The 25,788-nt window shown below is 39.9% G+C and overlaps 1 protein-coding gene across 1 annotated transcript; it reads left to right on the top strand.

Moving 5' to 3' along the window:
- Nucleotides 1-417: 417 nt before the first annotated feature.
- Nucleotides 418-8,103, top strand: ZAR1L (zygote arrest 1 like). The gene is made up of 4 exons (XM_030308932.1): nucleotides 418-1,077; nucleotides 1,851-1,943; nucleotides 3,470-3,544; nucleotides 7,866-8,103. Exons 1-4 carry the CDS (start codon nucleotides 418-420, stop codon nucleotides 8,007-8,009), a joined length of 972 nt encoding a protein of 323 aa, XP_030164792.1. The 3' UTR covers nucleotides 8,010-8,103.
- Nucleotides 8,104-25,788: the final 17,685 nt, after the last annotated feature.

The raw sequence follows: 25,788 nt of genomic DNA, 5'->3' as shown, positions 1-25,788 counted from the left end.
ATTCTCTTTGCTCCTGTGGTACCAGGGCCTTTACATTCATTAACTCTGCCGTGATATACTTACTTCCATATACTCTTCTAGTATGCTCAAATCAGGCTAATGAAAGCACGTGTGTGAGTAAGAAGTCTAAATGAAAAACAGCTTTGAAGAAAGATTCGGGAGGAGTGAGTTGAAGAGATAGGAAGAGCAAATAGGTATCAGGTGGACATTAGACCTCTGTAGATGGGTAGATCTCCTGTCCTCCTTTAATTAGGGAAATAGGCAGCAGCTCCCATCAGAACCTGAAATAAATGGAGAAGCTTGGAATGGACCTAAACTAACTTGATCAGGAAAAAGAAGGGTGGATGAAGGTAGAAGGCAAAACAAGGAGACAAAGCGCACTGGGGTTTGTGCTGTGCCTGGGTGCTGGGTGAGCAGATGGAACGCTTTGTCCGCGTTCCCTGTGGCTTATACCAGGGCTATGGGAATACGATGCCTTTGGGCCAGCCAGGACTCTATGAACACAAACAGCCTGACTGGAGGCGAAACACTGGTCCCCCCACTTTCCTGGCCAGGCCTGGGTTGCTGGTGCCCGCAAATGCCTCTGACTACTATATGGACCCTTACAAGAGGGCGCAGCTTAAGGCCATTCTCTCCCAGATGAACCCCAGCCTGAGCCTGCGGCTTTGCAAGGCCAACACCAAGGAGGTGGGGGTGCAGGTGAGTCCGCGGGTGGACAAGTCCGTGCAGTGCTCGCTGGGTTCTCGCACCTTGCGCAGCCGCTCCCCTTGGAGCAGCTCAGGTCACAAGGTACCCCTGCCGGCATGGGGAGTCTATTCACCAGTGATAGGTCGCAGGGGCTTGATCCAGCCGCGAAAGGAGGGGGAAGACCAGGAGAGGAAGGCACTTTTGGGTCCTGCGGAGGCCAGCCAGCAGCAGCAGCAGTCACCACCAATGCCAAGGTCTGAAGAGGACAAACAGGAGGAGCTTTGCCAGCATGGGTTGGGGGAGGAAGGTACCCCAAACCCTCAGGAAGGGAAGAGCAAGCAGACACAGGGAGTCGGTGGAGCAGATCTGCTCCGGAAACCCAACTTCCAGGTGAACTTTCTCCTCCCTGTCCTCAGTCCTCCGCTCGCCTTATCCTCTCTTTCCTCCTTTCCATTTCTGGGGTAACAGAGAAAAAAATCTTTCACTTTATACTTGATGAAGGAGAGGTAGTTCTGATAACATGTTTTAAATGGCCTATATGTTTTGTCACTTCTTGGTAGAATAGGGTGCTAACTTTAAGCATGCGAAACTCAGAAGTCTGGTAACCATTGCTATTGGGAATGAGGAGATAAGATGGGGTTTCAGGTCTGCCAAATATGTGACCAGATTTTCTTTTGGGGGAGATTGTGCTGGTGGCATTGTTGAAAGAACGTTAGAAAAGTTTGAGAGACAGGAGAAATAAGAATCTCAGAGTAATCCCTGAGCAATGAAATGCTAAATTAGCATAGTAGCCTTGAGGATAGGTATGAGTGAAGTTAAGGAAGCTTTTTGTTTTTTCTTTTCAAGTTTATTCATTTAATTTGAGCGAGAGAGAGTGTGCAAGTGGGAGAAGGGGGGGAGGGGGGAGAGAGAGAGAGAGAGAGAGAGAGAGAGAGAGAGAGAGAGAGAATCCCAAGCAGGATCTGCACTGTGTGAAGCCTGATGTGGGGCTCAATCTCACAAACTGGGAGATCATGACCTGAGCTGAAATCAAGAGTTGGATGCTTAACCAACTGAGCCACTCAGGTGGCCGGGTTTTTGTTTTTTTTTATACAAAGCCACAAGGAAAGAGGATCTGGCTTTCCCCCCAAAGATTGTAAAAGACTTTTCCCCCTTATCTGCAGTTTTTGGAACCAAAATATGGCTATTTTCACTGTAAAGATTGTAAGACCAGATGGGAGAGTGCTTATGTGTGGTGCATTTCTGGAACTAATAAGGTAAGTAAAAGTGAGCGGGACATGGGAGGAGGATGGGGCAGACACAGATGTTACAGGGAGAGCGTTTCCTAATGGAACGTGACCACAATGCTGTCTCATTCATTTGGCATCCTTCGTGCCAGGCACTTTATCGGTACGTGGTTAATGTTTGAACTGAACTGAATTGGACTGTCCACATGAACACTTGAGGCTCTCAGAACTGGTGTTACATTTAGCTTGTTAGTTCTGCGGAACAGAATTGCATGTTATTTCGGTGAACTCTTGTGTCCGGTGGAACTGTCTATAATCATTTTTTAGTTGGTGTGTTTTGAACCTGTTGAGACCTTGGCTCTAGGCAATTTCCATAGTTTGTCCACAAGGTGGAGCTATAAGAGAAATAATTAATTGTAAAGGTTCGCCTTGGACAGACTTGTGTAGGCTAAGCAGTTTTTCTCTCAATTGAATTAGTTGTCAACGCATTAAGATTGGGAAAGACTTTATGATCTGCATTTCCAGTTTCCCTGATTAGACTCTGGTCGCTATAGACTCGATGAAAACAGTAGGCTGGGGCGAAGCAGCTTCTCTCTCCTTTCACAGGGCTTGTGCACTTCATTTTGCAACAGCTGACATCTGGTCTATCTCATTAACTTCAACAAGCATTTGAGTTGGAGTCCCCTGTGCTTTCACGTTTTAGGTACTGCTTTTCTGGCTAAAGGCCTGTAGAAGGAGCGGGTAAGGAGGTGTGCTAAGACCTGAATGAAAACTTGACTTTTCATATTAGCCATTTACTAGACCCTGGAAGCAAATAGATTTTTATACTGTGCCAGAAGAAAAACAGTGGGTTTAATGAACACGCTCTGAGATGCTAGGATAAAAGGAACAAGACCTAGGACTCCTCCTTAAGAAATTTATTCTCCTAGGAGATAAGATGCAATGTGGTGATAGACACAGTGGCATTTGTGTCCCGGAAGTGATGCAGAAATAACACAGGAGGCAGCTGATTAACCCTGTCAGAGGGAAGGCATCATGATGTCCAGGCAGGATTTTTGAGGCTAACTAGGAGGAGTTCACCAACTGAAGCAGGGAGAAACTGTGCACCAGAGAATGCAGAGTTGAGAAACAATATGTATGGGTGGTAACTATAAATAATTTGAAGTTCAAGTGGGGAAATAATGAGAAAATGAAAAAGTAGAAGCTAATAGACTAAGACAGAAAGCAAAGGTCAAGGGTTTGGCCTTCATGCAATGAATAAAATTATAATAGTTACTTCCCATTGAAGATTTTTACTGTGGTACTTTGTGTACATTAATGGTTGCCAGAATTATAGAAAAAGCAAGTGGTAGTATCTCAATTTTACAGGTAAGGAAATGAGGTTCAAAGAGTGAGAAAAAGGGACTGATAGCACTACTTAAGACCTCAGGGTAGAGGTTGGGCAAAAGCAGGGCACAAAGTGGGGAAGAGATTACTTAAGAACTGGGAGCCTAAGGTACATATAATCTTGTGTGTGTATATATATGTATATATAAAAACCCCTTATTTCTCTTTAGGTTTATTTCAAACAACTGTGTTGCAAATGCCAAAAGAGTTTTAACCCTTACCGAGTAGAAGCAATCCAATGTCAGGTAAGCATGTAGAGCACTTTTATTGAGTCTATAAGGTTACCATTCTTAAATATGAAGCTTCTGTGGCAAAATGTTAGGATTTGATAGATTGGGTATTTGAATAGGAATGTTAAGTTTTCTATACCTTGAATTTTTATAACATTTTAGAAAAATAAATTCTGGATTTTGGGGGGTGTAGGAGAGGAGACATATTGACTCTTAAGTTGCTTTATACGGTATATTTATGTATGGGCCATATATGTTGTTTATCAAACACCCTTTGTGTAATTTGGATGTAGTAATTTTTTTTGAGTTTTTAAATTTTAATCCCAGTTAGTTAACGTATAGTGTTAGATTAATTTCAGGTGTATGATATAGTGTTTCAATAATCACATATGGATGTAGTAACTTAATAGGGAACCTGTATTAAGCTTTTACTATGTACCAGACTTTGGGCTAAGTGCTTTACATGCATTATCTCCTGTAATCTAAACTTTGAGGTAGGTGTTATCCCCATGTTCCAGACCAGAAGGCTAAAGTTGATGAAGAAATAACTTGCCCAAGTGTAAGCAAGTAGTAAATATTAGAACTTTGATCATATTTTATGGTGTCTCCAGGGTCTAGGAAGTCACAGAATTAGGTCTCTAAAACACCTTGTAGGAGACCTCTTTTTAAACTTTTCAGAGAAGTATGGCATAGTTGGTTTTCATAACTGAGACATTTTTAAGATCTCAATCCTTCACTTAAAAATATTTTTTGTCCTACTTAGGAATAAATATTTAAAAAACTAGTCTAACAGTTTATGAATGGTTTACCTTTATATTTTCTAGTTGGACATTCTCATTTAATCTGTTTATGTTTAATATAATGTAGGTTTAAATATATTTTCTTATATTCCTCTTGTGTTCCATTGAAGTGACTTTTTTTTAAATAAAAAAATAATTTCCCATCTCTATTATCTTGGTAGTTATTCATTGTTTGCTATTCTTCTGGCAGTCACCTTAGACATTCCAACATGATTCTTTGACCTATCAAAGTCTGCATAAATCATTAATAATACCTCTCCTTGACAATACAATGAACTTAGAACACTCTAACTCCTTACCACCTCATCCTAATTTATATACTACTGTTGTATATGTTAATTTTAAACATCATAAGGCGTTATTTTATATAGTCATTCATTTAGCTTTAGCTACACATATTTCCTTTCTGCTGCTCTTCATTCCTTTTTGTATCTGGGACCACTTTTCTTTTACATGAAGAATATGTTTTAATATTTACTGTAGCACAGGTCTGAAGGTGACACATCCTCTTTTGCCTGGATGATGGTTTAAAGGATAATTTTGCTGGGTATAGAATTTTTAGGTTGGCAGTAGTTTTCTTTCTGCTCTTTAAGGGTATGACCTTTATTGTTTTTGAAGTTGGTTATTAGCATTACTAATTCCCCTTCTTAAATCTACTTGCTTTTAAGATCTTTCTCTCTGCTTTGTTTTTCAGTAGTTTTACAGTTAGATGCCTAGTTGTGGTTTCTTTGTATTTATCTGGTTGAGATTCATAGCATTTCTTGAATCTATAGCTTGAAGATTGTTACCTCTTTTGGAAAATTATCAGCTATAATCTCTTAAAATATTACTTACACCCCCATTATCTCTCTATTCCAGTTACTCATATTAGACCTTTAACCATATCCCTTATGCCTTTTATGTTCTTTTCTGTATTTCCTATGCTTTTGTCCCCCTTTGCTCCAGTTTGTATATCATCTACTAAAATAAACCTAAAAAAAATTTTAAAAATGTATTTTACAAAACCTCTGAGGTTAATGCTCTTTATCTCCCTTTTAGAAATGAAAACTTAGAGGTTCAATAGCTTCTCAAAGTTACAAGATAAAGAGTGAAAGGATTTTATGAGGTAGGTCTATTTCACATTTGAAGCAACCAGTGGAATAAGACTGTAAGATAGGCCCTTGAATGAGATCTGTTAAAATGCTAAGAAACTTACACTAAAGGAAACTTATTTCACCTATGTCCCTCATAATCATTTGTATCTTAGCACACACTTTTAAATAAAGAGGCATAACATTACAGTCTCAGTAACTCCTCCCTGTTTGCAAATTTCAAGTACTCAGTCAGTGCTATGTAATGATCACATTTAAACAGAATTAGCTTAAGGTTTTGCCAAAATGTTGATGCTTCAAGGTTCCATAAGAGGGGGGGAAAACATCAGCCAATGGACATTTTACCCCATAGTGCCCCATCTCTCACTCTGTCTTCCGTTTCTCTAATTCTTTCTTCAGCTATTTCCAATCTGCTATTAAATCCATCTGTTGAGTTGATTTAAGTTACTCTATTTTCAGTGCTATAATTTTTGTCTTTAAAAAATAACTTCCAGTTTTCTGCTGAACTTACCAGTCTTATTTCTTTGAACATGTTAAGCATAATTATCTTAAAATATGTACTACTTAACTCCATTAACTTAATGCCCTATGGTTCTGTTGCTATCATTGTCATTTTCCATGTTTTTCAAATTTGTTGTTATATCTCCTCATGTACCTCATATGATTATTTTTGATTGAGTGTTGACTAGTGAATATGAAGAATTACAGTGATAATTTGAGGCCTAGGATAGTATCTTCCTTCACAGAAGATTTGCTTGCTTCTGGTGGGAAGATAGGGACTTTAACAATTAGATTGCTATTTTCTAAACAGGGTTGAGCTATTTTGAAACTGGGCTTTAGCGTCTGTAAAAGCTGGTCAATTTTTTTTTTTTTTCAACGTTTATTTATTTTTGGGACAGAGAGAGACAGAGCATGAACGGGGGAGGGGCAGAGAGAGAGGGAGACACAGAATCAGAAACAGGCTCCAGGCTCTGAGCCATCAGCCCAGAGCCTGACGCAGGGCTCGAACTCACGGACCGCGAGATCGTGACCTGGCTGAAGTCGGACGCTTAACCGACTGCGCCACCCAGGCGCCCCAAAGCTGGTCAATTTTTGGTTCATCTTTATTCTTAGGTTGTAACCTTTCAGGGTCCCAACACAAAACCTGAACTGTTTACCAGGTCTTTCCCATTTTGGCATATTTAAGATTATCCATCAGCTACATTGACTTGTCAAACTTCCTTTCAGCTTTTCACTGTCCTTCATTTCTTCCAGAATTGGCAGACCTTTAGGGAGGAAATAGTCCTAAATGTCAGGTTCCCCTCCACTTCTGGGTTTCTTTCTCTAATGCTTTGATAATTCTGTAGTGCTTCAAATAGTTATTTTTAAAAGTTATTTCTTTAGCTCAGCTTTTCTAGTTATCCTAAGCAGGTGGCTTGGTCAAAACTACCTAGTACACCATTTCCAGAAACAGAAACCTACCTTTAGAGTAAATCCTTATTTATTTATATTTTTATTTATTTTTTCCACAGTAAGAGTATTGTGAGGATTAAATGGATTTATATAAAGTACTTAGAATAGTGCATGCAGCAAACACCATGTGAATAGTAGCTACTGGAATTTTCTTATAAGGATGCATACTTGTCACTGGAAGAGTGGAAGTTATAAATGTAGTACAATGTTTCATAAATAATTTAGACTTTGATTGGCAAAATGAAGATTCCTAGTTCCACAATATAAATTGTAAAGCTTGACTTTTTTTAGCTATGGTCACATGCAGAAAATAGACCAGTGGTCAATTTTAAAGATAAGCAGGGTTGACAGGGTGTACAAGGGCAGTACACTGGTCTCCATGGGGTGTGATTTTTTTTTTTTATTTTTTTTTATTTATCAGAAGACCGAATGTGATAATGGTTAAGAACACTTTATAGTGAAGGTAAGGCATTTCTGGAGCAAGAAGAGAATTAGCTTCCTCTACAGTACCCTTCCCCCTAGTTGTGACAACCAAAAAGCATCTCCAGACATTGCCAGATGTCTGCTGGTGGGTACAGTACAGCTGGTTGAGACACTGCTCTAATGTTTTCAAATATTCCAGCCTAGATAATCAAATCGCTTAATACTTACTCACTGCCTCTCACCCCTACCTGGCTACAGATGTAAAAACCTATTAGTGAAGAAATTCTATAAACTCTAACTTCTCAAACCTTTTTCTGTCATGAGATCCTCTTGGTTGGCTTAGCAGTATTGTCTCAAATACCATCTTTGCTCTTTGATCTTGAAAAATGCATAGCATTTAATGGGATGTGAGTATCTCTGTACAACTTGGTCTAGGACTTCTCATAGGACTCAAAGGAAGATGACGATATCAAGGATCGGGATGGTGGGGAGAAGTATTTTAATTTGAGGATTATATTTGAAACACTGATTTAATTATTTAGTGTCCAAACTGTTCCTTGTTTTCTAAAGACCTGTTCAAAGTCTCGTTGTTCCTGTCCTCAAAAGAAAAGACACATTGATCTAAGGAGGCCGCATCGACAGGAACTGTGTGGTCGCTGCAAAGACAAGAGATTCTCCTGTGGCAATACTTACAGCTTTAAATACATCATGTGACAGGCAGTATGACTTGTACAGGACACCCAAACTTTCCTTGTAACTTACGGTACTGTTCCTTTTTTGCAACTTAGCTCTGACCTGGTATTGGAAAATGGACTAGGCTTTTGTACTTTTTGTAGGTTGCTTAACAATTGTACAGTGTGAGTAGAATAAAATAAATGCATGTAAAATAGACCATGAAGGCACATTAATTGGTGATCTCGGGGTAAAAACATCCATACGGTATTGGGAAATGGTAGATACTGTCACTTACATGAAGGGAACAATAGTCATTTGACAAACTTTTATCAGCTGGTTGTTCTAAGCACTGGAAACACAGAGATGATGAGGGGCAAGGTCCTGGCCTTCAGCTATACATAATAATTATAGCAAATGCTTAAACAGCATTTATTATGTGCTATGGACTGTAACTCATTATAGCAGCCATATTAAGTGCAAACTATTATACCCCCTCTTAAGAGATAAGGAGAGGGAGCCACAGAGAGATCAAAGTGTAGAGCCAGGATTTGAACCCACATGGACTCTGACTTGCTCCATAGCTTGAACTACTGCATATATATACACGTACATATATTTATGTATGTATATATACATACATAGTGTATATATATACATACGTATACATATATATACATATATAAATACACCTATATATGTGTACATATAAGATATGTGTATTTTTTTCAGATTCAAATGTGGTAAGTGCTGTGAAGGGAACAGTGCTGTGATAGAGTGAGCTTTTAGGTAGGGTGGTTGGGATGAGGCAGCATGAGAATGGAGACCTGCAGGATAAGGGAGCTTAGAGAAAAGAAGATGGTCTTGACCCAAGGGAACAGAAAGCGCCAAGTCTCTGATCTGAGCAGGTGGGCCACATTCTTGGCATGGCCCAGGAATAGGAGCCCCTAAGACTAATGTAGGACAGAAGCTGGAGAAGACAGGGCTCAAGTTACAAACAGTTCTTTTGGCCTTAGCAAGCCTATGGCAGCCCATGAAGCAGTTTCAATAAGACATGACATCAGATTCTTACTTTAAAAAACTCTGTCAGGGAAAGACCAGGTAGAGTGGAAGGTGGGAGACCACTTAGGAGGTTCACGAATGCACAGGCAAAATGGTGGCTCAGACAAGGGTGGTGGCCATGGAGATGGAGAGAAGTACATCAATTCAAGATAATGTTGGAGTTATACAGGATTGGAAGTGGATGATGCAGAAATAAATGACTTTGATTTTCCTACTTTTTTTTTTTTAAGTTTAGAGAGAGAGAGAGAGAGAGATCGGGAGCAGGGGAGGGGCAGAGAAAGAGGGAAAGAGAGAATCCCAAGAGTCTCCTCATCGTCCACGCAGAACCCCACACAGGGTTCAAACTTCAAAACCATGAGATCGTGGCCTAAACTGATACCAAGAATTGGTCGTTCACCTGCCTGAGCCACCCAGGCACCCTGAAATAAATGACTTTTAGATTTCTACGTTTAGCTATGGGGCAGATGGAATTGAGAGGTATAACATTTAGGAGCAGGCTGTGGAGTCTTACTACCTAATTTAAAATCCTGGGTGTGGCAGATGTATGATTATGGACAAATCATGTGAATACCTTAAAGCTATGGCAGGTTCAGTTTCAGACCACCGCAGTAAAGTATCTCAATAAAGTGAGTCAAATGAATTTTTTTTTTTAGTGCATATAAAAGCTGTGTTTACATATACTGTGATTTATACTGTAGTCTCTTAAGTGTGCGATAGCATTATTACTAACAAAAATGTATATACCTAATTCAAAATCGCTTTATTGTTGCAAAGTGCTAGACATCATCTGAGCTTTTAGTGAGTTGTAATTTTTGCTGGGAAGGTCTTGGCTTGATGTTGATGGCTGCTCGCTGATTAGGGCTGTGCTTGCCTGCTGACTGATTAGGGTGGTTGGCGTGGCTGTGGTAATTTCTTAAAATAAGATAACAGTGAAGTTTGTGCCTCATCCATTGACTCTTCCTTTCATAAATAGTTTCTCTGTAGCATGTGATAGCATTTTACCCACAGTAGAACTTCTTTCAAAATTGGGGTCAATCCTCTCAAACTATACAGCTGCTTTATCAACTAAATTGACATAATACCCTAAATTCCTCATTGTCATTTCAACAATATTCACAGCATTTTCACCAGGAGTAGATTCCATCACAAGAAACCATTTTTATTGCTCATTCATCAGAAGCAATTGCTCCTCCATTAAAGTTTTCTCATGAGATTGCAGCAATCCGGTCACATCTTGAGGCTCCACTTTTAACTCCAGTTCTCTCGTTATTTCCACCATATCTGCAGTTACTTCCTTCACTGAAGTCTTGGATCCCTCAAAGTCATCCATGAGGGTTGGAACAAACTTCCTCCAAACTCCTAGTAATGTTGGTATCTTCTCATAAATCACGAATGTTCTTACTGGCATCTAGAATGGTGAATCCTTTTCAGAAGTCTTTCCGTTTACTTTGCCCACATCCATCAGAGGAGTCACAACTATGACAGCTATAGCCATATGAAGTGTATTTCTTAATTTTTTTAATGACATTGATTCATTTTTGAGAGGCCGAGATGCAGCAAAAGCAGGGGAGGGGCGGAGAGAGTGGGAGATAGAGAATCTGAAGCAGATTCCAGGCTCTGAGCTGTCAGCACAGAGCCCGATGCAGGGCTGGAACCCACAAACTGTGAGATCATGACCTGAGCCGAAGTTAGATGCTAGAAGTGTATTTAAGATTTGAAGGTCAGAATTATTCCTTTATCTATGGGTTGTAGAATGGATTGTATGTTAGGTGTGAAAAGAACCTTAATGTCACTGTACGTTTCCATCAGGTTTCTTGGGTGACCAGGTACATTGTCCGTGAGCAGTAATATTTTGAAAGGAATCTTTTTCTGAGCAGTAGGTCTCAATAGTGGGCTTGAAATGTTCAGTAGAACATATGGGGCGCCTGGGTGGCGCAGTCGGTTAAGCGTCCGACTTCAGCCAGGTCACGATCTCGCGGTCCGTGAGTTCGAGCTCCGCGTCGGGCTCTGGGCTGATGGCTCAGAGCCTGGAGCCTGTTTCTGATTCTGTGTCTCCCTCTCTCTCTGCCCCTCCCCCGTTCATGCTCTGTCTCTCTCTGTCCCAAAAACAAATAAACGTTGAAAAAAAAAAATAAAAAAAAAAATAAAAAAAAAAAAAAGAAATGTTCAGTAGAACATGTAAACAGATGTGCTGCCATCCAGGCTTTATTGTTCCATTTACAGAGCACAGGCAGAGGACATTTAGCATAATTCTTAAGGGCCCTAGGATTTTCAGAATGATAAATGAGCATTGCCTTCAGTCTCAAACCAGTTGCATTGACCCGTAGCCAGAGAGTCAGCCACACATTGACTTCTCTCTAGTTCTGAAAGTCCTCAATGGCCTCTTCTTCCAACAGAAGGCTGTTTTGTCTATATTGACAATCTGTTGTGTAGTGTAGCCACCTTCATGAATTATTTTAGGCAGATCTTCTGGATCACTTGCTGTTGCTTCTACACCAGTGCTTACAGCTTCACCTTGCACTTTTACGGAGACGGCTTCTTAAACCTCCTGAACCCACCTCTGCTGGTTTTAAACTTGTGTAGCCTCCTTACCTCTCTCTGCTTTCATAGAATTAGAGTTAGGGCCTTGCTCTGGATCAGGCTTTGGCTTAAGGGAATATTGTGGCCGGTTTGATCTATCCAGACACTTAAACTTTCTCCGTATCTGCAATAAGGCTATTTCACTTTCTTATTTGTGTCTTCACTGGCATAGCACTTTTAATTTCCTTTGAGAACCTTTCCTTTGCACTCACAACTTGGCTACCTCTTTGGCACGAGAGACCTAGCTTTGGGCCTATCTCGGCTTTTGACATGCCTTCCTCACTGAGCTCTATCATTTCTAGCTTTTGACTTAAAGTGAGAGGTGAGTGACTCATCCTTTCACTTGAACACCTAGAGGCTACTGTAGGGTTACTCACTGACATAATTTCAGTATTGTGTCTCAGGCAGAAGGGAGGCCTGAGGAGAGTGAGAGAGATGGGGGGGGATGGCTTGTTGGTGGTACAGTCAGAATACATCCGACATTTACTGGTAGTTTTTTATTTTGTGGGCTAAGCTTTGGCACCCCGAGACATTACCATAGTAACATCAAAGATTACTGATAAAAGACCATCAAAAAATGTGGTGAAAAGGTAGAAATATTGTGAGAATCACCAAAATGTGACATACTCACCAAGTGAGTAAATGCTGTTGGAAAAAATGGCACCAAGTCTTGCTTGATAGAGTTGCCACAAACCATCAATTTGTTAAAACGAAAACAAACCGTATCTGCAAAGGGCAGTAAGATGAAGCCCAATCAGACAAAGTATGCCTGTACTTAACTCTCCATGTCTCAGTTACTCTTCTGTAAAATGGGAACAATAATCGTACCTGTCCCTTAGCGGTAGTATGAGGACTAAAGGAGCTGATACATGTTCTGCATTGAGGATCATACCAATATCATTGTGAGAGCTTGGTAAATTGAATTTTTACTTTGGTGGAACTCAGTAGTGAGATGGGGAGAGTTTCTTTTTCAACACACCAGGTTTGAAATATTTGAGACCTCCAAATGCACATGTCCTGTAGGCTGTTGAGTATATGAATTTGGGATTTAGGAGAGCTGTCAGAGCTATGGCAGAGATTTGGAGATAAAAAAAAATAGAGTTCTTAAAGCCTTGGATCTGGACAGGACCACGTGGGAAGAAAGTACAGCCCAAGGCTCTGGGGCACATGAACATTTACAGCAACGATCCCAAAACGTTCACGTTCCAGGAGTTATCTGGTGATCATGTTAATTGAGGATTGTGATTGAGTAGGTTTGGGGTCTGAGTCTGCAAACCTAACAAACTCCCAGATGCTATCAATGCCCCTGGTCTTCTGGATCACACTTAGAGTAACAAGAGGTTAGAGGTAAAATAGGAGGTCAAGAGGGATAGGAAGAGGATGGTGTCACGAAAGCAAAGCTAAAACAGGATTTTGAGGCTGGTTGAGTCCATACCTGTGGTGAGTGAGAAAGATGCAAGATAGACCTCTCTGTTGGAACGGTGACGTGAAGGTTGCTGGTGATCTTGAAAGGAGAAGTTCTGATAGAATGGTAGGATGGAAGCCAGAGTAAAGAAAGTCAAGACCGTGAATAGAGAGAATACTTTGGAGAAGTTTTGCTGTTAAAAAAACTGAGAAATTGGAGATAGCCAGAAGGGCTTCTGGGGGGAATGTGAGGCATTAAGTTTGTACGTTAATGGAAATAATTCAGTAGAGAGAAGTTGATGATACAGCTGATAAAGGATCTGCCCATAGGAGCAAAGCCTTTGAAAAGGGAGAAGAGATGAAATCCAGAGCACAAGTGGAGTGACTAGGTCTGAGTGGAAAGAGTAAATTTTTTTAAAATAATTTTTTAATGTACACCCAAGTTAGCATATAATGCAACAATGATATCAGGAGTAGATTCCTTAATGTCCCTTACCCATTTAGCCCATCCCCCCTCCCACAACCCCTCCATCAACCCTCTGTTTGTTCTCCATATTTGAGAGTCTCTTAGGTTTTGTCCTCCTTCCTGTTTTTATATTATTTTTGCTTCCCTTCCCTTATGTTCATCTCTTTTGTATCTTAAAATCATCACATTCCAGTGATGTCATGATATATCTTCCTCTAATTTCACTTAGTGTAATATCCTCCAGTTCCATCCATGTAGTTGCAAATGGCAAGATTTCATTCTTTTTGATTGTCGAGTAATACTCCATTGTATATGTATACCACATCTTCTTTATGCATTCATCCATCAATGGGCATTTGGGTTCTTTCCATACTTTGGCTATTGTTGATAGTGCTGCTATAAACATTTGGGTGCATGTGCCCCTTTGAATCAGGGGCACTGCTGTATCCTTTGGATAAATACCTAATAGTGCAAATGCTGGGTCGTAGGGTAGTTCTATTCTTAATTTTTTGAGGAACCTCCATATTGTTTGCCAGAGTGGCTGCACCAGCTTGCATTCCCACCAACAATGCAAAAGAGATCCTCTTTCTCCACATCCTCGTCAACATCTGTTGTTGCCTGAGTCATTAATGTTAGCCATTCTGACAGGTGTAAGGTGGTATCTCATTGTGGTTTTGATTTGTATTTCCCTGATGATGAGTGATGTTGAGCATTTTTTCATGTGTCTGTCAGCCATCTGAATGTCTTCTTTGGAGAAGTGCCTATTCATGTCTTTTGCCCATTTCTTCACTGGATTATTTGTTTTTTGGGTGTTGAGTTTGATAAGTTCTTCGTAGATTTTTGGATACTATCCCTTTATCTGATATGTCATTTGCAAATATCTTCTCCCATTCCATCTGTTGCCTTTTAGTTTTTCTGATTGTTTCCTTCTCTGTGCAGAAGCTTTTTATTTTGGTGAGGTCCCAAGTGTTCATTTTTGCTTTTGTTTCCCTTGCCTCCAAAGTTGTGTTGAGTAAGAAGTTGCTGCAGCCGAGGTCAAAGAAGTTTTTGCCTGCTTTCTCCTCTAGGATTTTGACAGCTTCCTGTCTTACATTTAGGTCTTTCATCCATTTTGAGTTTATTTTTGGATATGGTGTAAGAAAGTGGTCCAGGTTCATTTTTCTGCATGTCGCTGTCCAGTTTTCCCAGCATCATTTGCTGAAGAGATTGTCGTTATTCCATTGGATGTTCTTTCCTGCTTTGTCAAAGATTAGTTGGCCATACGTTTGTGGGTCCATTTCTGGGTTCTCTATTCTGTTTCAATATTCTATTGGAAAGGTTGGAGCACCTAGAACATGGGGCTAAAGACAGGCTTATGGATTTGGGGTGAAGATGAGACCCTGTGATTTGTGTTATTTACTCAATGCGTTATGAAGCACAGTCTTCAGCTGAGGCGGGATAGGAAGGGAAAGGCATGGGAAGCTGATGAGGAAAAAGCAAGGTAGAAGAAAGTACTAGGAATTTGACATTATCAGGCAAGGGCAATTGTAGGATTTTCTGATAGCTTTGGGAGCTCATTTGGAGACTTGGTGCTATTTGAACTAGGTTTGCTTGCAGTTGTGTTCTAGAAATGTCACGTGTAAACAAATCTGGTGCAGGTGTGGAAAGTGTAGACCATAGTTGTAACTAGTTGAGTGAGATAGGTGTAAGATATTTGAGAATGTCAGCAAGGGAGTGATTATAGTCCCTGAAATTGAAACTTGTTCAGCAGAGAGCAGCTAGGGGTTGGGTACTGGGAAAAGTAGTGAGTTCTACAGATTATTATTCACGATGGGAAAAGAACTATGAGATCAGGTAGGGGCTAGAGTAAAAGGGAACTGGAAGGATTCCTGAGTGGGGTGCTGAAAGGTGAGATCCTGCAGCTGGTAGACTTAGTGCTGCTGATAGGGTTTTAGTATAGCTGTGAAATTGGGTGGTCAAGGTGGAGTAGAGGGGTGAAGACCCCTGAAGGTAAAAATGCTAAAACTGACGGGACAAAATTTTCTGTGGGTCATGCATGAGGATGTTGGGAGTCCCTGAGAACAGTATCAGAAGTTGGGGTGAAGAAGGTAGTGAGCAATTACCTATAGTTTTAGGGGGTGTGAACAGGAGGGTTTTTGATCAGATATCAACCACAGCTGTCACTTAAAATCATAGGAAGAACTTTATAAATTTACTAAGGCAGAGCCCTCCATTCAGGGTTTGATTTAAGGAGTCTGGGGTGGGGCCTGTGCCTTTGAATCTTTAACAAGTTTCCTTAATGATTCTATTGTACAGCCAAAGTTCACAACCACTCCTGTGGTGATGGTGATTGGGTTGGGGAAGGACTGCTAATACAGCTGGGTGGCATGAATTTCCAAGTCTCTGGACTTTTTGAAATAGAAGTGAGGAGAAAAGGGTTGGAAATAGTAGAGAGGAGCAAGGGGGAGTTTTCTCAACATCATTGCTCAGGAACTTCCAGAAGTTGGTGGCAGGTGGTGAAAGTTCTTGGAACCCGAATTAGTGCACAGTGTTAGAGCAAGAGATTGCTCTTAAAATCAGTGTCTGGGCTGGAAGAGATGGTCACAGAAGGAAGCATCTGCTAAGAAACTGATCTGTAAGTGGACTTCAGTGAATTCTAGCCAGTCCCTTCCTGTGACCTCAAATACAAAGTCACAAATCGCTGACAGATTTGGGGTCGAATCACTACACAAATTGTGTATATTGAAAAACAATGGGTAGTGTGCTTTAGAAGAAAGAAAGAACACTTGGGGCACCTGGGTGGCTCAGTCAGTTGAGTGTCTGACTTCGGCTCAGGTCATGATCTCATGGTTTGTGAGTTTGAGCCCCATGTCAGGCTCTGTGCTGACAGCTCAGAGCCTGGAGCCTGCTTAGGATTCTGTGTCTCCCTCTCTCTCTCAGCCCCTCCCTGCTTATGCTCTTTCTCTCAAAAATAAATAAAAACATTAAAGAACACTTTGCTGTATAATTTATTCTAATTAAATGTCTTTCAAATATGGGATAGTTATTAATAATTGCTTATTTGGTAGTCCCTGCTCTGGATTTGACTGAGGGAGTCTTTATTTTTGACAAGCACCCCCTGGTGATTCCTTTTTTTTTTTTTTTTTTTTTTTTTTTTAGATTAAAGTTAATGTATTTATTTAGAGTGCTCAAGCATGTGTGACTGGGGGAGGGGCAGAGGGAGAATCCCAAGCACGCTCTGCATCATCAGAGCAGAACCTGATGTGGGGCTCAATCTCAAGAACCAGGAGATCATGACCTGAGCCAAAATAGTTGACCCTTAACCACCTGAGCCACCCAGGTGCCCCCAACTGGTGATTCTTAGGTTTGAGAATCACTAAGGCAGAGTTTCAATCTTGGCAACAGACTTCAACTTTTTTTTTTTTTTTTGAGAGGGGGGAGTGGGTGGGCAGAGCATGAGCAGGGGAGGGGCAAAGAGGGAGAGGGCGACACAGAATCCAAAGCTGGCTCCAGGGTCTAAGCTGTCAGCACAGAGCCCAATGTGGGGCTCAAACTCCTAAACTGTGAGATCATGACCTGAGCTGAAGTCAGACACTTAACTAACTGAGCCACCCAGCCACCCCCAGATTCCAACTTCTAAACACTCCTGGAATTCGAGCATACTTCACACTTATGGAGCCTGGGTATTGGTATGTTAACTTTCCCACATGATGTAACACACAACTAGAGTTTCAAATTCATTGCCTTTACCTTCTGATTCTTACAAGGGAGATAGGTGAGTGTTCTGGTTTTTTTTTTTTTCTTCAGTAGTTTTAAAGACCATCTGTATGTCTTTAGTACAGACTTCTCAACACCAGACTTGCATATCCACCCATTTGCTCACCATCTGGTCTTAGTTGTATAATTAGGTATCTCATTGTTAACCTACCTGAAAATTAAATCGTGATTTCCACCTCTCAAACATACACTTACTCATCTCCATAAATGGAAATTCTATTCTTCCATTGGTTCGGACCAAATTTTGGAGTCTCTTACATTTCACATGTCATCAAGTCCTGTTAGCTCTACCTCTGAAATATTTCCAGAACATACTAACTTGTAATCACCTCTGTTGCCACTACCCCAGTCCCAGCCTTCATTACCTATTGACTGTACTATTATAACAGCCTTCTAGCTGGTCTTTCTGCTCCTGCCCTTCTATAGTCTATTTTGCACATAGCAGCCAGAGTGACCCTTTTCTAAAAATTTGCTTTTATTGTGGTGAAATGTATATAACATGAAATTTGCCATTTTAAATGCACAATTGAGCAGCATTAAGTACATTCACAACATTATACAACCATCGCCACTATTTCCAGTGCTTTTTCATAACTTAAATATATCCTTTGTAAGGATAATGTTTTTTAATGTTTGTTTGGGGGGAGGTTGGGGGAGAGAAAGAGAAGGAGCAGCAGAGAGAGAGAGAGAGGTAGAGAGAGGGAGATAGACAATCCCAAGCAGTGTCCGTGCAGAACCCAACATGGGGCTCGAACTCATGAACCATGAGATCACAACCTGAGCCAAAATCAAGAGTTGGATGCTTAACTGACTGAGCCACCCAGGTACCCCAAACAGAATAATTCTTTTACAACAAAAGCATGTCACTGCTCTGCCGCCCAAATCCAGTGACTTTCCATTTCACTCAGTAAAGAATCAAGTCCTTCCTGACTCACATAACCTTTTCTGCTGTCCTCTCTGACCACTCTCCTCTTCACTCATTTTACTCTAGTCGCTGGCTTCCTTCCTGTCCTTTCAACAATGGGATCATGCTCCTGCTTCAGGATCTTTGCATTTGTTTTCCCCTTTGCTGATATGCTCTTTCCCCCAGATGCTCGTATTGTGTCCTTAGTTTCTTTCAGACCTCTTCTCTGATCTTATTAAGGCTTTGACCCCCTTCGGAAGTAGCACCACACTACAGTTACTCTCTGTCCTTGTTTTGTTCATGGCACTCAACACGACCTGGCATAAAGAAACCAGTACATCTTCCTCCAGTAAAATGTAAGCTCCTTGAATAGAGAGCTGTCATATGTTTGCAACTGGAGAACCCCTGAAACCGTGCCGAGCTCACATTGGGCACATAAATATTTGTGAATGAAGGAAAAAACTCAGCTCATGATAGGTATTCAAATGTTAATAATCCTAAGTAAGTGTATCAAAAACTTAAAACACCCAGGTTTATGGAGGTATAATAGGCCATAGAATTCACCTGTAGTCACTTTTATATTCAGGCAGGTATTTGGAAGCAGGGATAAGCTATTGATACAAGCAGCAGGAGGTACCCTTATTTCTATGATTCTACAATTAATTTGCTGAAAAGAACAGTGTTAGGATTTGGAACCAGAAGCACCTTAAGACGTGCCTCTGTGTGTGTTTGTGTATGCATGTCCGTTTGTGTGTCATGTAATGACTACAAGCATCTTAATCACAGCTGTACTAACATTCTTAAGTGTTCTCGCCAACGAGTGGGAATAATACATCTCTCTAAAATGTATGGTGCTCTAAGACACTCTATTTGGAGAATATAATTTTAATCGACTTAAGTCCAAGTTACGGTGCACCTATTTAAATTGCTTTTATGCCAGTGGATAAAAAGTGTATAATGTTTTGGTGCCAGAAAGCAATGAGATATGAGGAGGCATTTCTCTTATGAAAGCGCCTATTAGATATCTACCCTCTCCTTTGGGTGGATATCTCTACACCTCATCTCCTCCCCATTTCTTTGGGTCCCTGGGGAGGTGAAAAATTAATGCTTCAGTAACAGGTATAACACTATACCCAGGAGATTTGACTGCAGGTCTGCAGTTCTTACTGGGCTCAGCTAGTGTGGGGCTGAAGCTTTAAAGGGCCTTTCTTTTACACAGTTTTCCTCACCTACGTTAGAAGGAGAGGAGGCTAAGAAATAGAGGAAAAGTAGAACATTTCCACATTAGCAAATCTGTTGTTTTATAAAATTAAGAATTAAACCTCCACATTTTATTACTATAGGTTACAATGTACTGTTGAAATTTCTTTGTTTTCTCCTTCTCTTTTCTTTCTTTTAATTCCAGTGTAGTTAGCATAGGGTGTTATGTTCATTGAAGGTATACAATACAGTGATTCAAGAATTCCATATATTACTCAGTGCTCATCAAGATAAGTGTGCTCTTAATTCCCTACACATATTTCATTCATTCCCCCACCCACCTCCCCTCTGGTAACCCTCTGTTCTCTGTAGTTAAGAGCCTGCTTTTTGGTTTCTCTCTTTCCCCCCCGCCCCCTTTGTTCATTTGTTTCTTAAATTCCATACACAAGTGAAATCATATGGTATTTCTCTTGCTCTGATTGGTTTATTTTGCTTAGCATTATACTCTCTTGGTCCATTCCTTTGTTGCAAAGAGCAAAATTTCCTTTTTTAGGACTGAATATTCCATTGCACATGTGTATGAATATGCGTGTATACATACATATGTACATACATATACATACATACCACCTCTTTCTCCATTCATGTATCAGTGGATACTTGGGCTGCTTCCATAATTTAGCTATTGTGATAATGCTGCAATAAATCTAGGGGTGCACGTATCCTTTTGAATTAGTGTTTTCGTATTTTTTTGGGTAGATACCTAGTAGCGCAATTGCTGGACCATAGGGTAGTTCTATTCTTAACTTTTTGAGGATTTTCCACACTGCTTTCCACAGTGGCTGCACCAGTTTGTATTCCCACCAACAGTGCGGGAGGGTTCCCCTTTCTCCACATCCTCACAAACGTGCTGTTTCTTGGTTTACTGATTTTAGCCATTCTGTCAGGTGTGAGGTGATATCTCATCATAGTTTTGATTTGCTTTTCCCTGATGATAAATTATGCTGAGCCTCTTTTTGTGTGATACCACCGGCTTTGCTTTTCTTTTTCAAGATTGCTTTGGCTCTTCAAGGTCTTTTGTGGTTCCATACAAATTTTGGGATTGTTCTAGTTCTGTGAAAAGTTGCTATAGGTATTTTGGTAGGGTTTCTATTAAAGCTATAGATTGCTTGGGATGGTATAGACATTTTAACAATATTTGTTCCTCAAACCCATGAGCATGCATTCCCCCCCCCCCATTTCTTTGTGTCATCTTCAATTTCTTTCATCGTTTTATAGTTTTCAGAATATAGGTGTTTCACCTCTTTGGTTGGGTTTATTTCTAGGTGTCTTATTATTTTTGGTGCAGTTGTAAATGGGATTGTGTTAATTTCTCTTTCTGCTGCTTCATTATTAGTACATAAAAATACAACAGATTTATGCACATGGACTTGGTATCTTGTGGTTTTACTGAATTCATTCACCAGTTCTAGTAGTTTTTTGAGTCTTGTAGGCTTTCTCTGTATAGTATCCTGTCATATGCAAATAGTGAAAGTTTTACTTTCAAAAGGCAATTTGGTACCTTTTGTTTATGTTGTCTGATTGCTGTGGCTGAGACTTACAGTACTATGTTGAATAAAAGTGGTGAGAGTGGGCATCCTGGTCCTGTTCCTGTCCTGAGGGGAAAAGCTCTCAGTTTTTCCCCATTGAGTATGATATTCACTGTGCATTTTTCCATATATGGCCTTTATTATAAAGTATGTTTCCTCTAAACCTACTTTGTTGAGCTTTTATCATGAATGGATCTTGTCAAAAGTGTGTGTGTGTGTGTGTCCATTGAAATGATCACATGGTTTTTATTCTTTTATTGATGTGATGTCACATTGATCTGTGAATATTGAACCACTCTTATATTCTGAGAATAAATCCCACTGGATTCAGGTGAATGATTTTTTTTTTTTAACGCATTGTTGGATTCATTTTGCTTGTATTTTGTTGAGGATTTTTACATCTATGTTCATCAGATTTTGGCCTGTAGTGTTTCTGTTTGTTTTCTTTTTGTTTTTGTGGTGGCTTTATCTGGTTTTGGTGTCAGGTTGATACGATCAATCATAGATTGAATTTGGAAGTTTTGCATCCTCTTCTATTTTTTTCAAACAGTTTGGGAATAGGTATTAGCTCTTCTTGAGATTTTTGGTAGAATTTGCCTTTGAAGCTCTCTGGTCATGGATGTTTTTTGGGGGTTTTTGGATTACTGATTCAATCTCCTTGCTGGTACCCAGTCTGTTCAAATTTTCTATTTGATCCTCCTTCAGGTCTGGTAGGTTATGTGTTTCTAGGAATTTACCCATTTCTTCTAGGTTGTCTAATTTGTTGGCATATACTCTCATAATATTCACATATAGTTGTTTATATTTCAGTGTTATTTCTCCTCTTTCATTTGTGATTTTTGTTTTCTCTCTGTTTCTTTCTTTCCTTTTTTTTTTTTTTTATGAGTCTGGCTAGAGATTTATCAATTTTGTTGATTTTTTAAATAATTAGTTCCTGGTTTCATTGATCCATTTTACTGTGTTTTTAGTTTCTATATCATTTTTTTCTGCTCTAATCTTTATTATTTCTTGTGTAAGGTTAGAGTGTTGGAGATTTTTCTTCTTGACATAGGCCTGTATTGCTATAAACTTGCCTCTTAGGACCACTAATGCTGCATCCCAAAGTTTTGGACTGTTGTGTTTTCATTTTCACTTATTTGTATGTATTTTTTAATTCCTTCTTTTATTTCCTGGTTGATCCATTGTTTGTTAGCATGTTATTTAACCTCCATGCATTTGTGGTCTTTTCAGATTTTTTCGTGGTTGACTTCTAGTTTCATAGTGTTGTAGTCAGAAAAGATGCATGGTATGATATTGATCTTTGTGCATTTGTTACGACTTGTTTTGTGGCCTAATATATGATCTATTCTAGAGAATGTTCCATGTGCATTTGAATGTGTATTCTGCCATTTTAGGATGGAATGTTCTGAATACATCTGTTAAATGTTCTAGGTTGTCATTGAAAGCTAGTATTGTTGACTGTCTATTTGGATGATCTGTCCCTTGATGTAAGTGGGGTGTTAAAGTCCCCTACTATTGTATTACTACCAATTCCTTTGTTTCTTATTAACTGTTTTATGCATTTGGGTGCTCCCATGCTGGACACATAAGCTCAGCACAGCTCCCAAGGTGGGGAGGGTGAAGTTTTAATAAGTTGTACATGTGTTCCATGGGTGGTCAGGAGTGTAGTGTTGGCAAGATTTGCCTAGGTGTTCTGGGGGAGTTGATCCACAGCACTGGGACTGAGGCAGGTCTGGCTGGGGAGGGCAAGGCCTGGTGCAAGGAAGTTAGTGAGTTGTGGAGCCTTGCGGGTTCCTGCAGGTGGCTGTGTGTTTATGATGAGGGGCAAGGGAGGGAAATGGCACCTGCCAGCTCTTTTGTTCCTGAAGTCCCTTAGCAAACTCAGATTAGTAACTAACTCTCCTTCCTATAAGCTCCAGTTGCCTTTCAAACTGCTGTTTCCAAGCTATATCTCTATGGCTTGTGTGTTGTGCTGGATCTTTAAGGGCAAGGTCTCAGCTTCCTATTGGTCTCTGGGCTTCCTCAAAGCAGAGACTGATTTTTAAATTTCCAGGCTTTATTGCTTTGACCTATGTGTCTGTTTTTGTGCCAATACCATACTGTCTTGATGATTATAGCTTTGCAAGACAGGCTAAAGTCTGGGATTGTGATGCCTCCAGCTTTGGTTTTCTTTTTCAACGTTACTTTGGCTATTCTTTGAGAATCTAGAAATGGACCCACAAATGTATGGCCAACCAGTCTTCAACAAAGCAGGAAAGCATATCCAATGGAAAAAAGACAGTTTCTTTTAGCAAATGGTGCTGGGAGAACTGGACAGCAGCATGCAAAAGGATGAACCTGGACCACTTAAACCATACACAAAAATAAATTCAAAACGGATGAAATACCTAAATGTGAGACAGGAGCCATTAATAATCCTAGAGGAGAAAATAAGCAGCAACCTCTTTGACCTTGGCCACAGCAACTTCTTACTTGACATGTCTCCAAAGGGAAGGGAAATGTTTTCTGCCCATTTCTTCACTGGGTTATTTGTTTTTCGGGTGTGGAGTTTGGTGAGCTCTTTATAGATTTTGGATACTAGCCCTTTGTCCGATATGTCATTTGCAAATATCTTTTCCCATTCCGTTGGTTGCCTTTTAGTTTTGTTGGTTGTTTCCTTTGCTGTGCAGAAGCTTTTTATCTTCATAAGGTCCCAGTAATTCACTTTTGCTTTTAATTCCCTTGCCTTTGGGGATGTGTCGAGTAAGAGATTGCTACGGCTGAGGTCAGAGAGGTCTTTTCCTGCTTTCTCCTCTAAGGTTTTGATGGCTTCCTGTCTCACATTCAGGTCCTTTATCCATTTTGAGTTTATTTTTGTGAATGGTGTGAGAAAGTGGTCTAGTTTCAACCTTCTGCATGTTGCTGTCCAGTTCTCCCAGCACCATTTGTTAAAGAGACTGTCTTTTTTCCATTGGATGTTCTTTCCTGCTTTGTTAAAGATGAGTTGGCCATACGTTTGTGGGTCTAGCTCTGGGGTTTCTATTCTATTCCATTGGTCTATGTGTCTGTTTTTGTGCCAATACCATGCTGTCTTGATGATTACAGCTTTGTAGTAGAGGCTAAAGTCTGGGATTGTGATGCCTCCTGCTTTGGTCTTCTTCTTCAAAATTACTTTGGCTATTTGGGGCCTTTTGTGGTTCCATATGAATTTTAGGATTGCTTGTTCTAGCTTCAAGAAGAATGCTGGTGCAATTTTGATTGGGATTGCATTGAATGTGTAGATAGCTTTAGGTAGTATTGACATTCTCACAATATTTATTCTTCCAACCCATGAGCACGGAATGTTTTTCCATTTCCTTATATCTTCTTCAATTTCCTTCATAAGCTTTCTATAGTTTTCAGCATACAGATCTTTTACATCTTTGGTTAGATTTATTCCTAGGTATTTTATGCTTCTTGGTGCAATTGTGAATGGGATCAGTTTCTTTATTTGTCTTTCTGTTGCTTCATTATTGGTGTATAAGAATGCAACTGATTTCTGTACATTGATTTTGTATCCTGCAACTTTGCTGAATTCATGTATCAGTTCTAGACTTTTGGTGGAGTCTACCGGATTTTCCATGTATAGTATCATGTCCTCTGCAAAAAGTGAAAGCTTGACTTCATTTTTGCCAATTTTGATGCCTTTGATTTCCTTTTGTTGTCTGATTGCTGATGCTAGCACTTCCAACACTATGTTAAACAACAGCGATGAGAGTGGACATCCCTGTCGTGTTCTTGACCTCAGGGGGAAAGCTGTTTTTCCCCATTGAGGATGATATTAGCTGTGGGCTTTTCATAAATGGCTTGTATGATGTTTAAGCATGTTCCTTCTATCCCGACTTTCTCAAGGGTTTTTCTTAAGAAAGGATGCTGAATTTTGTCAAATGCTTTTTCTGCATCGATTGACAGGATCATACAGTTCTTATCTTTTCTTTTATTAATGTGATGTATCACATTGATTGATTTGCGAATGTTGAACCAGCCCTGCATCCCAGGAATGAATCCCACTTGATCATGGTGAATAATTCTTTTTATAAGCTGTTGAAGTCAATTTGCTAGTATCTTATTGAGAATTTTTGCATCCATATTCATCAGGGATATTGGCCTGTAGTTCTCTTTTTTTACTGGGTCTCTGGTTTAGGAATCAAAGTAATACTGGCTTCATAGAATGAGTCTGGAAGTTTTCCTTCCCTTTCTATTTTTTTGGAACAGCTTGAGAAGGATAGGTATTATCTCTGCTCTAAATGTCTGGTAGAATTCCCCAGGGAAGCCATCTGGTCCTTGACTCTTATTTGTTGGGAGATTTTTGATAACCGATTCAATTTCTTCGCTGGTTATGGGTCTGTTCAAGCTTTCTATTTCCTCCGGATTGAGTTTTGGAAGTGTGTGGGTGTTTAGGAATTTATCCATTTCTTCCAGGTTGTCCAGTTTGTTGGCATATAATTTTTCATAGTATTACCTGATAATTGCTTGTATTTCTGAGGGATTGGTTGTAATAATTCCATTTTCATTCATGATTTTATCTATTTGGGTCATCTCCCTTTTCTTTTTGAGAAGCATGGCTAGAGGTTTATCAATTTTGTTTATTTTTTCAAAAAACCAACTCTAGGTTTCATTGATCTGCTCTACAGTTTTTTTAGATTCTATATTGTTTATTTCTGCTCTGATCTTTATTATTTCTCCTCTTCTGCTGGGTTGGGGTGTCTTTGCTTCTCTGCTTCTATTTCCTTTAGGTGTGCTGTTAGATTTTGTATTTGGGATTTTTCTTGTTTCTTGAGATAGGCCTGGATTGCAATGTATTTTCCTCTCAGGACTGCCTTCACTGCATCCCAAAGCATT

Source organism: Lynx canadensis, chromosome A1 (genome assembly GCF_007474595.2).
Source record: "Lynx canadensis isolate LIC74 chromosome A1, mLynCan4.pri.v2, whole genome shotgun sequence".
NCBI lineage: Eukaryota > Metazoa > Chordata > Mammalia > Carnivora > Felidae > Lynx > Lynx canadensis.
Note: the sequence above shows the minus strand (reverse complement) of the source record. Positions and strands in the feature narration are given on the sequence as shown.

Coding starts and splice junctions, on each gene's coding strand:
- ZAR1L (XM_030308932.1), top strand. CDS start 418: ATGGAACGCTTTGTCCGCGTTCCCTGTGGCTTATACCAGGGCTATGGG. Junction 1,944..3,469: donor GCATTTCTGGAACTAATAAG/GTAAGTAAAAGT, acceptor ATTTCTCTTTAG/GTTTATTTCAAACAACTGTG. Junction 3,545..7,865: donor TAGAAGCAATCCAATGTCAG/GTAAGCATGTAG, acceptor TGTTTTCTAAAG/ACCTGTTCAAAGTCTCGTTG.